The 15,017-nt window shown below is 53.1% G+C and overlaps 1 protein-coding gene across 1 annotated transcript in view; it reads right to left on the minus strand.

Moving 5' to 3' along the window:
* Nucleotides 1-1,102: 1,102 nt before the first annotated feature.
* Nucleotides 1,103-15,017, minus strand: part of Igdcc3 (immunoglobulin superfamily DCC subclass member 3) — a 36,882-nt gene continuing 22,967 nt past the window's right edge. The window contains exons 3-14 of the mRNA XM_042687611.1: nt 10,203-10,347; nt 9,782-9,912; nt 9,035-9,172; nt 7,255-7,413; nt 5,687-5,852; nt 4,858-5,105; nt 4,331-4,495; nt 3,337-3,528; nt 3,123-3,227; nt 2,378-2,516; nt 2,006-2,204; nt 1,103-1,288 (exon numbers count right to left, since the gene is read on the minus strand). Coding sequence (XP_042543545.1) covers nt 1,103-1,288; nt 2,006-2,204; nt 2,378-2,516; nt 3,123-3,227; nt 3,337-3,528; nt 4,331-4,495; nt 4,858-5,105; nt 5,687-5,852; nt 7,255-7,413; nt 9,035-9,172; nt 9,782-9,912; nt 10,203-10,347 — 1,973 coding nt within the window. The remainder of the gene's footprint in view (nt 1,289-2,005; nt 2,205-2,377; nt 2,517-3,122; nt 3,228-3,336; nt 3,529-4,330; nt 4,496-4,857; nt 5,106-5,686; nt 5,853-7,254; nt 7,414-9,034; nt 9,173-9,781; nt 9,913-10,202; nt 10,348-15,017) is intronic.

Below are 15,017 nucleotides of genomic sequence, written 5' to 3' on the forward strand. Positions count from 1 at the left end.
CGGTGCCCAAGTCCTGAGTTCAAGCCCCAGTACTGGCACAAAAAAAAAAAACAATCCAAAAAAACAAATAAACAAGCAAAAGCAGGGGTAAACACAGGAGACAGCACACAGAACCCACTGTGGTGGGCTTTGAGGTAGACTTATCTTTCACACCTGGAAATAGAGAAGATTTTTTTTTCCTTTTCTTTTCTTTTTTTAAATTTTTTTAAAAATTTTTGATGCCGGTCCTGGGGCTTGAACTCAGGGCCTGGGCGCTGTCCCTAAGCCTCTTTGTGCTCAAGGCTAGCGCTCGACCACTTGAGCCGCAGCACCACTCCCGGCTTTTTCTTTTCTGAGTCGTTTATTAGTAAGAAGACTCTCATAGACTTTCCTGCCGGGGCTGGCCTTGAACCCTGATCCTCAGATCTCAGCCTCCTGAGGAACTCAGATGACAGGCATGAGCCACTGGCACCCGGCTTTTTGTTGTTGTTGTTGTTTTAAACTCTAGACAACATGGGAAGGGAAAGGGGGTATCCATAAAAGGGGCTTGAGGTAGGAGTGCGTTCGGGCTCTGGGGGGGGCTGGGGGTACAGAGAGCTGAGGCCCCCCCCTCCCCAAGACATTCATTCCGGCTGAGGTAGGTGCACAGAGCTCAATAGCAAGAATCAATCCATCCTGAGAAACAAAGCGGCCACAGAGGAGACAGAGGCCGGGCCCAGCCATGGCGCGGGCCGAGGTTTGGAGTCAATCCGCCTGCCTCTCTTCTCCTTGCGATTCTAAGTTTTCAGTATGAGAGAGGAAAACATTCACTCAGTTCCAAGTTGGGGGGGGGGGGGGGTGGGCAATGGTGGGGGGGGGAGGGTATACCTCCAGATGGACCCTTCTCCCTCTTGCTCCCTCCCCACCCCATCCCAACTTTCTGGCTCTGAGGGTTTCTAGAACCCTGTCCTTCAATCAGGCCAGAAAAGCTGGGCAAGGCGGGACCATCGGAACCCACAGAACAGGAGAAATGTCGCCCTTGACCTGAGAATGGGGTGGGGGGGGGAGAGAGGGGCTACCCCCCCCCAGAGCCTGCCAAGCACTGGCTACTACTGGTCCTGGTGAGGTGGATGGCCAGTTAGGGCTAGGGAAGGCCAGCGGTCTGTCCTTCCTGGAGGAGGCCCCGGCCTGGGTTCTGGGGTGGTGGAGCAGTCTCGGGGTCTGTACAGGGGGTCCTGGCTTCTGGTGTCCTCCCATCCACAAGGCTGAAGCTGTGAAGTGACCCCACGGAGAACTGAGACTCCTCACACAGGGCAGGGGCTGCAGGATCCTGTGGAACAGCCAGGCAGCTAGGCGTCAGCTTGGAGGCCAGAGAACTCCCCCCACCACACACACCCGAACCCCTTCTTTCCCTCAGGCCTCCTGCCAGCTGCAGAGTATAGGAAAAAAAAAAGCACTGACCCAGAGTCCTGTACCCAAAAAAGACCTGGCTGGTGATCAAGGCCAATGCCCAAGATCTATGGAAGAGGAGATGGAGCCAGGTGCTGGTGGCTCACACCTGTCATCCTAGCTACTCAAGAGGCTGAGATGTGAGGATCACAATTCAAGGCCAGCCTGGGCAGAAAAGTCTGTGAAACTCTTTTCTTTTTGTCGGTCCTGGGGCCTGGGCGCTGTCCCTCAGCTCTTCAGCTCAAGGCTAGTGCTCTACCACTTGAGCCACAGCACCACTTCCGGCTTTTTCTGCTTAGGTGGTGCTGAGGAATCGAACCCAGGGCCTCAGGCATGCAAGGCAAGCGCTCTACCACTGAGCTACCTTCCCAGCCGGAGACTCTTATCTCCAACCAACCACCAGAAAATCGGAAGTGGTGCTGTGGTTCAAAATGATAGAGTACTCCTAGCTTTGAGCAAAAAGAGCTCAGGGACAGTGCCCAGGCCCTGAGTTCAAGCCTAGGACCAGCACCTAATACATAAATACATAAACAAACAAACATATAAGTAAATAAATAATCAGACATAGGAAAGCAGGAGAGGAGGCCTGAGCTCTTACCAGAGGCCGAGGCCCAGGCTGCCCCCCGACCATGGCTGGAGGGAACAGTTGCTCCAACTCCTTGGCATCCATGTGCTTTTCCTCGCCGCCCAGCTGGCTCCTCTCTCCCTGTCTCCCTCCATTCAGGGCCAGGTCCCTCTGGCTGCGGGGACCTTGCGGGGGAGAGAGCTGGTTTTCCACATCCTTACACAAGAGGACCCTAATAAAGGGGGAGCCAGAAGTTAGGGTGGGGGGTGATCCAGGGAGAAGCAGAGGCAAAGGAATGAGACGAGAGGACTGAACCCCAAATGGTCTCCTTGCCAGGGCTTTTCCTCATTTCCCACCCCAAGTCCCACCCCAGGCCGGCCCCGCTCCTCCTGACCCCGGGCCCACCTGCCCCTTTGGCCAAACAAGAGGAAGAGAACACAGAAGATGATACACGTGACCCCGATGTGGATGCCGATGACGATGCCCGTGGTCGATGTCTGATTGGTGGCTTCTTCCTTCCGGCAGTCACAGGGCGGGCTCAGGGCTGGAGGGAAGGGGACAGGCCCAGGATGGGGCTGGGGGATCTTTCCTGGCCTCAGGGATTCACAGACTCCTTGCTTCTAGGGACTCCTCATCCCTTAACCAGATTCTAGAGTTTTGTTCTCTGGGACCCACAGTAGGAAATGTTACCCTTGGTTTTGTTTGTGTGTGTTTGTTTTTGTCAGTTGTAGGACTTGAACTCTGGGCCTGGACTGTCCCTCAGCTCTTCAGCTCAAGGCTAGCGCTCTATCACTTGAGCCACAGCACCACTTCTGGTTTTCTGCTAGTTAATTGGAGATGAGAGGCTCATCAATGTTCCTGACTGGGCTGGCTTTGAACCATAATCCTCAGATCTCAGCCTCCTAAATAGCTAGGATGAGAGGCCTCAGCCACCAATGCCCGGCCATCATCCCTGTTTTCTACAGAAAACTGGGGTTTGGAGAGGTGAAACCATACGATCAAGGTCACACAGATCTGAGCCGTGTCACCCTCCTACCTTGCCTGCTTGCCCGCTCCTTCAGGCCCTGGTCTTCCTGAGTGCCATCTGCTGCCCCCCCCACCTTCCCCACTGCCCCCCCCACCTCCCCCACTGCCCCCCACCAACCCTCACCAGTCCTCTCAGATGCTCCTCTCAAAGACACGAAGCGGACGGTGGCATTACCCTCTCCATGCTGGTTATAGGCAAGCAGTTTCACCTCATACACCGTACTGGGGTCTGGGGAACACAGGAATGCTGAGAGACTACCCCATCTCTAGTAGGCAGCCCCGTCCTGATAGGAAGGCATGCTGCCTCCACCCAGCCCCTGATTGTACCCCTCACTCACCCAGCTGGCTGAGGTTGTAAGAGGAGGCTGTCCCTGGCAGCAGGATGGGGCCGGTGAAGGAGCCCCTGCTGGCTGGGCGGTAAAACAGTTTAAAGCCACCCTCACGCTGGACCAGCCTGGGCCAGGGTTCCCAGAGCAACTGCAGGGAGTTGCCGCTCAGCACGCGCACGGACAGTGGGGGTGGGGCAGGGGCTGCGGGAGGAGACCAGGATGTGAGGGTTCCAGTCATGGCTGTACCTTTCCACCTCCTCCCTGTGACCCAGACTCATCCACCCGCCCCCCCCCCCCCCCAAGAACCTGCCAGCTCTCTGGCCTCTGACTTAGAGCATGTACCGATTCCTCAAACTACCCCATTCCATGAATTAGAAAAGAAGGCACTGGTGGCTCATGCTTATAATCCTAGCTCCTTAGGAGGCTGAGATGTGAGAATCGAGGTTCAAAGCCAGCCCAGGCAGGAAAGTCGGTGAGACTCTGACGTCCAATTAACCACCCAAAGGCCTTAAGTAGAGCTGCGGCTCAAGTGGCAGAGCTCTAGCCTTGAGCAAAATTGCTCAAGGACAGCACCCAGGCCCAGAGTTCCAGAACCAGCACATAATTTCATTTATTTATTTACTTAGCCAGTCCTGGGTCTTGGACTCTGGGCCTGGCCCCTGTCCCTGAGTTCCTTTTGCTCAAGGCTAGTGTGCTAGCACATGAGCCAGGGTACCCTTTCTGGATTTTTCTGTGATTCTTGGAGATAAGAATCTCACAGACTTTCCTGCCCAGGCTGGCTTCAAACCTCGATCCTCAGATCTCTACCTCCTGAGTAGCTAGGATGACAAGCATGAGCCACCAGTGTGCCTGGCTGGGTACACCAAAACATAAAACATTCCTTCTTCCAAATAGAACCTCAGTGGACAACACCTACCCGGCCTCAGGACCAGGTACCAGGTGCAGTACCCAACCTCACCACATATCTGGGGTGGTTCATCATCCTGTGAAGCTATGGTCTCACCTTCCCCCAGGGTGCTCGCTAGGGTGGGGACAGAGGCTAAGCTGGCCCCTCTTGGCGTGTAGGCCTTGATGTAGAAGGTGTAGGCCGTGGAAGGTTCTAGGTCGCTCACCAGGTGCTGGAAGGTGCTCTTGCTCACGGCTTCCTGATACTCTAGCTGGGGAGGATCTGGAGAGGAAAGATTGGGACAGGAAGGAGTCTCTATTTTTATTTTTTGCCAGTCCTGGGGCTTGGACTCAGGGCCTGGACACTGTCCCTGAGCTTAGCGCTCTGCCACTTGAGCCACGGCTCCGCTTCTGGCTTTTTCTGTGTATGTGGTGCTGAGGAATCGAACCCAAGGCTTCATGCATGCTAGGCGAGCACTCTCCCACTGAGCCACATTCTCAGCCCAGAAGGGAGTCTTGGCAGCAATGATGAAAATAAGGGTGTGGGCAAAGAACAGGGGGCAGAAGGAAAGGAAAGGCACTAGGGCAGGACCCACAGGATGGAGAAGACGAGGAAACAGAACCTTCTCCACGCACAAGGCCTACCTGCAGCTTTCCTGATGTGCAGGACGTAGCCGATGATCTCTTTGGTGTTGGCCAGTGGCTCGCTCCAGGACACCCGGACCTCAGTGGATGATACCGAGACAGCCCGGACATTGCGAGGGGGCCCGGGCAGCCCCTCGGCCCACAGCACGGTCAGCCTGGCGCTGGCCTGAGAGGAGCCCGCACTGTTCTCAGCCACGCATTGATAGATGGCCTCGTCTTCAGGACCGATTCCGGAAATGGTCAGTGTGCTGCAGGGGGAGAGAAAGCCTCAGACAGATGGAGAAACTGAGTCCCACCAGGGCACAAGCGACTTGTGGGGCTCGCCAGTATACAGGGACCAGTTTCAGCTGGGCACTGGTAGCTCACAGCTGTAATTCCAGCTACTCAGGAAGCTGAGATCTGAGGATCTCAAAACCAGCCTAGGTAGGAGAAAGTCCATGAGACTCTTTATTTCTAACAAACTACCAAGAAGCTGGAAGTAGAGCTGTGGCTCAAGGGGTAGAGTGCTAGCCTTGCACAAAAGAAGCTCAGGATCAGCGCCTAGGACCTGAGTTCAAATTCCACAATTGACACACACACACACACACACACAAAGGGGAGGATGGTTGGGAATATGGCTTAGTGGTAGAGTGCTTGCCTAGCATGCATGAAGCCCTGGGTTCCATTCCTCAGCACCACAGACACAGAAAAAGCCAGAAGTGGAGCTGTGGCTCAAGTGGTAGAGTGCTAGCCTTCCTTGAGCAAAAGGAACTCAGGCATAGTGCTCAGGCCCTGAGTTCAAGCCCTAGGACTGGCAAAAAAAAAAAAAAAAAATCCCACCTGTACCCACCTGTTATTGTTCTTGAGCCTGACATGGCCGCCTGCCCCCAGCACCTGTCCGTTCTTCAGCCACGTGACATGGGGGGGGGGCTCGCCCTGGGCCTGGCAGGTGAACATGGCTGTGGTCCCCGCTGGCCTGGATATTGACTGTGGATGCTGCACAAACTCAGCCGGTGCTGGGTGGGCATAGAGAAGCAGGTGGGGTCACCAATGAGGACCAAGGGGGGGAGAAGGACCAAGGGATAAGATGGGACAAGAGGCTTCCCCAGGAAGGCCAGCCTCCATACTGCTGGGCTAAGGAGGAAGCCCTTCTTCTACCCCCCTGGCCAATCCAGGAAGGGATTTCCATTTTCAGGACTGACATTTAAGCTGGGTGCAACTAGCTCACGCCTGTAATCCCAGCTACTCAGGAGGCTGAGATCTGAGGATCTAGCCTGGACAGGAAAGTCTGTGAGACTCTACTCTCCAAATAACTACCAGGAAGCTGGAAGTGGAGCTGTGGTAAAGCTCTAGCCTTGAGAGGAAAAGAGCTCAGAGATAGCACGCAGGCCCTGAGTTCAAGCCCCAGGACTGGCAAAAACAAAAATCAAAAAAAACCTACAGTCTATAGGTGGCTGTAGAGTCTAGCTTTTCACTCGAGACTCCCTCTGGCAGGCCTCTGTCCTGAATTAAACCTGTACTGGTTTTGAGACATTTCTTTGCTTATTTTCAGTGACTTTTTGTGGTTGTTGGTCATGAGGCTTGAACTGAAGGCCTGGGCACTGTCCCTGAGCTCTTTCTACTCAAGGTGAATACTCTACCACTTTGAGCCCCAGTGTCCATTTCTGGTTTTCTGGTGGTTTGTTAGAGATAAGAGTCTCTGGGCTGGGAAGGTGGCTCAGTGGTAGAGTGCTTGCCTTGCATGCACGAGGCCCTGGATTCCATTCCTCAGCACCACATAAGCAGAAAAAGCCAGAAGTGGCGCTGTGGCTCAAGTGGTAGAGCGCTAATCTTGAGCTGAAGAACTGAGGGACAGCGCCCAGACCCAGAGTTCAGGCCCCATGACTGACAAAAATAATAATAATCTCACGGACTTTTCTGCCCAGGCTGGCTTTCAACCACAATCCTCAGATCTCAGCCTCTTGAATAGTTAGGATTACAGGTGTGAGCCACTAGCACCTGGAGATATCTAGATAGCTAGAGAGATATAGATACATTAATGCCAGTTTTAAGAGCTTGAACTCAGGGCCTGGGACTGTCCCTGAGCTTTTCTGCTCAAGGTTAGCACTCTATCACTTGAGCCACATTTCCAGCTTTTTTTTTTTCTAGTCACTAATTGGAGATAAGAGTCTCATGGACTTTCTTACATGGACTGCCTTCAAACCTTGATCCTCCGATCTCAGCTTCCCGAGTAGCTAAGATTACCGGTATGCACTTGTGTCACCCAGCTTTTTGGGGGATTTTTTGAGTCTAACAAACAGAGCAGCAACTGCCTTTGGCCTGGCCTGGCCAGGGACAGAGTTGGGAACAGGACATGGGGGGATATGGGGTCCTGGGCTTGGGCACTGACCAGGGATGGGCCTGGCTCTCAGTCCATACCTTGCACCACCAGCCGGCCCTGTGCTGTGCGCCTCACCCGGGTGCCAGGCCTGTTGGCAGCACAGACGTAGACACCTGAGTGCTGGACGGACACATCTGAGATGATCAAGTTTCCAGTGCCCAGCACCTCAATACCTTCCACCCCAATGGGGCGGCCATCTGCAAAGGAAGCCGAGGGAAAGAGAAGGAAGGAGATCAGGGGAGTAGTCACACTGACAAAAAAAACAAAGCAAGAAAGAAATACAAGTTCTCAGGCCAAACAGTCATTCTAAGCTGAGCACTGGCGGCTTACCCCTGTAATTCCAGCTATCCAGAAAGCTGAAGCCAGCTATGTTTTTTGTTTTTGTTTTTTTTGGACTGGTCTCCGGGCTTGAATTCAAGGTGTGAGTGTTGTCTTTGAGTTTTTGTGCTCAAAGCCAGAACTCTACTACTTGAGCTCAACTTCCAGCTTTTGTGGTTAATTGGAGATAAGAGTCTTAGGAACATTCCTGCTCAGGCTGACTTGGAACCTTGATCTTCAGATCTCAGCGTCCTGAGTAGCTTACAGGCTTGAGCCACTGGCAACCCAGCTTATCTAAGAGACTTTTTTGTTGTTGTTGGTTGTGGGGCCTGAACTCTGGGCCTGGGCGCTGTCCCTCAGCTCTTCAGCTCAAGGGTAGCACTCTACCACTTGAGCCACAGTGCCACTTCCGGCCTTTTTTGTTTATGTGGTGCTGAGGAATGGAACCCAGGGCCTCATGCATGCCAAGGCAAGCACTCTACCACTAAGCCACCTTCCCAGCCCTCTAAGAGACTCTTACCCAGCAAAAATTAAAAAGAAAAAGAAAAGAAAAAGAGAAGTAAAGCTCAAGTGGTAGAAAACCAGTCTTGAGTGGTAAAAGCTAAGGGACAGCATCTAAGCATCCAAGGCCTTGAGTTCAAGGTCCAGAAGGTCCATGAATGCAAAGGCTCTGAGCAGTCTTGCAGTTCAAGGGCCTTGGTTAGTCTTGCGTGAGGCCTATGAGCCATTCCTGCCTGATGGAGGTAGCGAGCCAGATGGCCCCAGCAGCACTTCTTCTGAGGATGAGGCTACTTGTTCCAGCATCTCCCAGGAACCAGCCCTTCCCCCCCCCAGTTCCCCCCCCCTCCCTCCCCCAGGATCCGATTAACACAGTCAGAACCCAAGGAGACAGCTCTCCATTCAGGCCCTGAAGTGGTGAAATCTACTCCATTATCCCCTGCTGCCCCTCCTCGCCCCCCCCACTCAGCTGCTACAATGTGGCAGAGTCTCCTTGTGAATGCCTCCCACCCCTGCTCCCCCCAGGGACCTTTCCGCTTGGACTACCATCTGCACCCTTTGGCTGCGAGGAGATTCAGGGGGTTAGGGGGACCTTGGAGGCGGGGCTAGGCTTGATGAAGGATCAGGGGGAGTCTGAGGGGCTTGGGATGACTTAGTTGGAGGTGTTGGCCAGGACCTACAGGGGTGCTGAGCACTGTAGACCAGAGGGGATGTTTGAGGGGGGGCGGGAGGCGAGACTCAGGGAAGACTGGCAGAAGTAACCCAGGGAGCTAACTAAGGCCACTACTCAAGGGAGAGTAGAAAGCAGATGGACCCCTCTCCCATCTTGTCTCCCCAGCACACCCCAGTTTTTGGCCAGAAAAAGGAGGGATCAACCCCCCACAGAGAACAAACAGGATTCAAAGTCCTCTCCCCTCCCCCCCCCCACAGTCCCAGGATGAGACCACCCTTGGGGGGAGGGGGGTCAGGGGCAGAGGGGCAGGAGCTGTGGGTAAGGCTCACCCAGGCGGCTCCAGGACACAATGGGTCTTGGGTTGCCCGTGGCGACACACTCCAGCACGGCAGTCTGGTGCACGGTCAGGGTGAGGTTCTCAGGCCCCACGAGGATCATCGGCTCCTTGTAGGCCCCAGAGCCTGAGCCTGGAAGGAAAATGCCACATTACTCCTTCCTTTCAGTTACGATGGGAGCTTGCTTTTTTCTTCTTCTTCTTCTTCTTTCTCTCTTTCTACTTTCATGTGCCTGCCCTGGGGCTTGAACTCAAGACCTGGGCACTGTCCCTGAGCTTCTATTTTTTTGCCCAAGACTTAGTGTTCTACCACTTGAGCCTGACCTAGCCCCACGTCTGGCTTTTTGGTGGTTCACTGAAGACAAGAGGCTCACAGGACTTTTCCTGGCTGGGCTGGCCTCCAACTGCAATCCTCAGATCTCAGCCTCCTGAGTAGTTAGGATTACAGGCATGAATCACCGGTGCCAAGCCTCTGGGATCTTTCTTACTTCTTCATTTTATCTACCCCCCTACCCCCAGAAACAGATCCTGTGAACAGAAAAGCAGGAAGGACTTTCCTCATAACCATCCCTCTTCTCCAACCCTAAGACAGATAGAAGCTGGACTTCCCAGATGGATCTAACTAAGTAGAAACCAGCCCGGTACCTCCTCTGCCACCCCAGAAGCTGCCAAAGCCAACAAGAGGGATTTTGTCAGAGAAACATGAAGACACCCACAGGTGTGACTGGCCAAAAGATCTCACCTGACACAGTGAGCCTGGCCCCGTGGCTGACCCGGACACTGGCTATATTTGAGGCCACGCAGTGGAAGACCCCACTGTCCTCTGCCCGAAGTCCTGTGATCTGCAGGACCCCTTTAGGTAGCAACGTGTACCTGTTGGGGAGAGAGACAAAGCCATTAGAACCTGGAGTCACAGGAAATACCCCAGATACAGTCCAAGACATGATGAGCAAGTTTTCCACGACACCAGACACTTGTGGAGACTTCCTAGAGACACGGGCTTCATCACAGCTCTGGCCACTGTGGCTTCACAGATGTGACCATGAACTTGGAAGCTGGGCCTTGAGACCCTGTGGATGCTGAGTTCCCCTTGGAACAGCACAAACAGCCTGAGCTGAAGGCAGAGTCTCAGCTGACCTCTGTCAGCCCTCCACCTGGCTTACCTCTCATTGTCTGTGTCAATGGGGACTCTGTTCTTCTCCCACGTGATCAGGGGCTTGGGAAGCCCATGGATTTGGCACTGGAAGCGGGCCACGCCCCCCTCCTCACCCACAGTGGCCTGGGGGTGCACATGGAAATCAGACATGGCTGGAGGAAGAAACGAGAACACAAGGTAAAGCTTCCTGCACTGTGCAGAAGGGAAGACAGGGGGAGGGAAGGGATCGGGAAGGGTCACCCTCGGAGGGGCAGAGTCCTCTCAGAGCTGGCAGAGGTAGGGCAAAAGCTTGGAGGCCAAGCCAGCTGACCCCCAAACTTCCTACCTGTACAAACACCCAATACGAGGCGGCCCAGGTTGGGCTAAGACATTGAAAAAGGTCTGTACAGACGCTGGACAATTTGGGCTGCTCTGAGCATCCTTAAGAAGTATCTGAGGCTTACTAGAGAAAGCATGACTCCCATGTCTTGCCTTCATAGGCAAGACCGGACTCGTATGCTCCATATTTGACAGAACTGGAAACTGAGGAACAGAAAGGGGACAGATTTAATCCAGTGTTGCTCCACAGGGCGAGGAAGCCTCATCAATCCCTCATTACTAAGGTCTGGCGGCCATTTTTTCTCCCCCTGAGGCTTGAGTCCTGTTCCTGAGCTTTTTTATGCTCAAGACTAGGGCTCTACCACTTGAGCCACAGCTCCACTTCTGGCTTTTTGTTGTTGCTGTTTGTTGTTGTTCATTGGAGATAAGAGTCTCAGGGGCCTTCCTGCCCAGGCCGGATTTGAACCTGGATCTTCAGATCTCAGCCTCCCGAGTAGCTAGGATTACAGGCGTGAGCTACCAGCACCCGGTGTCCCTTAGCTTTTTCTTTTCAAGGTTGGCACCCAATCACTTAAGCCACAGCTCTACGCCCAGCTTTCTTGGTAGTTCATCAGAGATAAGAAACATCTGTAAAAAAATAGTTTTAAAACTTTTTGCCCCTTTGTTTTTCATATTTTAAAAGATATGCAAAACGTAATAAAGGTTTCTATTTTATTATTCAAAAAAAAAAGAATCTCAGGCATTTTCCTGCCGAGGCTGGATTTGAACCAGGTTCCTCAGATCGGATTCCCCTGAGTAGCTAGGATTGTAGGAGTGAGCCATCACCAGCGCCTGACTCCTTTGCAGTTTCTTTATGTCCCCCACCCTCCTAGAAATCAGGGTGCGTCTATCCAAGGTGACAGACCCCCTCAGAAGGCTGTCAAACCTACCCATCTACATTTCAATGTGTTATAAATATTCACGCTCTCCCTCCCCACCTTTGGGGGGAGGGGGGAGGGGAGACGAGAATCTGAACTCACACTTCAACTCTCCTCTGTAAAGCCCTTGCGGAGAGGGGCTCTGATAGATCCCTTTGCCCTCCAGTTTGAGGCTGGTTAAGTGTTCCCCCTCCCCCGCTTTCCCACTCTAGGGAGCCCCTCCCCTCCCACACAGGCAACCAGCTCAGCACCAGGGCTGAGATTTCATTAAAATCCACTTTGCATCAAGTGCAGGAAGGCGGGACACCATCTGTCCAGACGGCAGCCCCTCCCCTCGGCGCTCCATCAAACTGGGTCTTCTCTCTCCCTCCCTCCCCCACCTTCCAGAAGCCCTCCTCCCACCCCAGCAGAGGGACACCAGTTCCCCTCCATCCTGGCTCTCTGATGTGTGACCAGGCCAGCCCTCCTTGGGGTCCCCATCCCCTATGATCCACAGGCCTGTTCTAGACTCCAAGACTTCCAGAAAGGCAAGTCTTTGTGCCCTACACAGAGTCTCTGGGGGCTGGTTCCTTTGTGACTGTTCTCTGTCTCATTTGCATGGGGTTCATTAAATATAAACATGCATAAAAAAAATCTCGGGCTCTGCTTCCTCTTCTTTGAGGGAGCCTCTGGGGAGGGTGGCTGAGGGGTGTGTGGCTCTCTGCACACATGGGCCGGGCTCTGTGTTTTCAACAGTGTCTCCCGTACCCTGATGGTGCACGTCAGGGGGTTTGAGTCTGACATCTCCTTATAGCCGGTGTGTAGTTCCTGGACTAGATAGGTGATCAATCACAAATGTCTCAATGCAAGCCAAGCTGTTAGAAACAGTGCCCTGGTTCCTCTCAAAGGGGAGACCCAGCTGGTACCCCCAACTGGTTTGGTGAGAGAATTCCCAGAATACACTGGGAGGTCAGCCTGCCCAGCCCCAAGCCAAAGGCCACGGCTGGCCAAAGGCCAGCAGGGCCAGGCACTGGTGTAGTGTGTCTGTAATCTTAGCTACTCAGGACACTGACATCTTAGGATCGTGGTTTAAAGCCAACCCAGGCAAGAAAAGTTCCTGAGACTCTTAACTCCAATGAAACTTCAGGAAAACAAACAAAACAAGCTGGAAGTAACGCTGGGGCTTTACCTGAAGCACAAAAGCTCAGGGACAGTGCCCAGGCCCTGAGTTCAAGCCCCAGGACTGGCATGTGCAAGTACACACATGCCAGCAGGTCAGTTCAGGGGCTTGGGAAAAAGGCTCCCTTGGACCCTTGACAACCCACAGGCCAAAAGAATGGAGAAGACACCCAGGCTCAAGGTTTCCAATCTGTACCCTGGGGGGTGGGGGTGGGGGACTGGCCCCTGTGGGTATTAGGGAGCTGTTTGCCCCCTCCTCCTCACTCCAGCTGGAGAGGAGTTGGAAGCCCCCAGGGACTTGGGGCAGGGACTAATAGCTCTGCTGAGTACAGATGCCGCCTCATTAAGAAGTCAGGCCTTTTGTGTCTCCAGCTCCCATCCTGGGCTCCCACGGAGGAGAGGAGGAGAGTGCAAAGCGGCGGCTGCTACTCAGGGGGGCTGGTATGGAGAAGTCCGGCCTCTACTGAGCAACTACCTTCTCCCCTCACAACTACACTGCGAAGGCAGGCGTGGTGGCTCATACCTGTAATCCTAGCCATTCTATGATCTAAGGATCATAGAAGGAAGCCAGCCTGGGCAGGCAAGTTGAGACTCTTTTATCTCCAAATAAGCACTAATAAAGCCAGAAGTGGAGCTATGGCTCAAGTAGTAGCACCTTGAGCAGAAAAGCTCAGGGACAGCAGCCCTGAGTTCAAGCCCCAGGACTGGCACCAAAAAAAAAAAATCAATCAATAGTAAGAATCATTCTGTTCTTGCTCTGGTTTGAGTTAGCAGAGCTAGGGGCTAGGGATGGTCTCTTCTGGTGTCTTTCTATGGAAAGAATTCCTGGGCTACCTGAGAAGATGGGCTGAGGGCGGGCCTCAACAAGTCATTTGAGAGCCATGAGTAGGTAAGGATTTAAGTATAGATCCATTACTGTGGGGTAGCCCCATGACTGTAGCCCACACTAGTACTACTTCATATTTCAGGCAATCAGTAGGAAGGAAATCTCTGGGCCTCTCTGGGCTCTACCACCAAACCAAGGTGGGGGGCGGGGGAAGGGGTAGAGCGTAGCCCAGCAATCCTTGGATTGGCCAGGAGCAGGAAGTGGCAGGAAACACTCCTAAACACCCCTATAAATCACCCAGAGGGGAGGGATCTCCTGAGAGGCAGGCGGATGGAGGGCTGCTTAGTGGAGGACAGAGACCTTCTCTCCTGGCCCAGGACCTCTGTGGAGGTCAGGCCTGGATCTGATTAGACAGGCTGGGGGGTGGGGGTGGGGAATCAGGAAGGGGCAGCCAAAGGTCAGGGCACAGCTCTGGGAAGGAAGCAGAGGCCTCCCACCTTTTGACTACAGCCAGACTTCTATCCGGTGTGTGATGATAAAAAGAGCTGGGGGGTGAGGGCTGGACGCATTGGGAGGGAAAGTTCAAAACCTAGACTTTGCAAAAGCTAATGGCACTGGGGATCTGAGGGGCCGACGGTCCCCCCCTTCCCTCCCCCCCAGTCACTCAGGAGGGGGGCTGGGAGCCAGACTCTTCCAAAGGCCCTTTCAATGGTATGTGCCACTTCTCCTGGGCCAACATCCTTCTGGAAACCAAGCCCCTCTTTAGGTAGCTCAGAAAGAATTATTATTATTCTTTTCTTTTGGTCGGTCGTGGGGCTTGAACTCAGGGCCTGGGCGCTGTCCCTCAGCTCTTCAGCTCAAGGCTAGCACTCTACCACTTGAGCCACAGCGCCACTTCCAGCTTTTTTTTTTTCTTTTTGCTTATGTGGTGCTGAGGAATCGAACCCAGGGCCTCAGGCATGCAAGGCAAGCGCTCTACCACTGAGCCAACTTCCCAGCCCAGAATTATTATTATTCTTAATAATAATTTTTTTGCCAGTCTTGGGGCTTGAATTCAAGGCCTGGCACTATCCCTGAGCTTCTTTTTGCTCAAGGCTTAAGCACTTTACCACTTGAGCCACAACACCATTTCTGGCTTATTCTGTGTATGTGGCACTAAAGAATCGAACCAAGAGCTTCATGCACGCTAAGCAAGCACTCTATCACTGAGCCACAGTCCTAGACTGCCCCTAAAATTTTGTGTTCAAGGCTAGCACTCTAATCACTTGAGCTACAGCCTCACTTCTGGCTTTTTGATAGTTTATCAAAGAGTCTCATAGACTTTCCTGCCTGGGCAAACCATGATCCTCAGATCTCAGCTTCGTGAGTAGCTAGGATTACAGATGTGAACCACATGCCCCCCTGATATATCATCTATTAAACACTCATATCCATTCACATTAAGTTGTAAAATGTTAAAAAAAAATTGTGCCAGTACTGGGACTTGATTTCAGGGTCTTGTACTCCTGGTTGGCTTTAAAAAAAATTACTTTACTGTTATTATAGAGGTGATGCACATACAGAGAGATCACAATTACATGAATCAGGTAATGAATACATTTCC

Source organism: Dipodomys spectabilis, unplaced genomic scaffold (genome assembly GCF_019054845.1).
Source record: "Dipodomys spectabilis isolate Male_0828 unplaced genomic scaffold, ASM1905484v1 ptg000108l, whole genome shotgun sequence".
NCBI lineage: Eukaryota > Metazoa > Chordata > Mammalia > Rodentia > Heteromyidae > Dipodomys > Dipodomys spectabilis.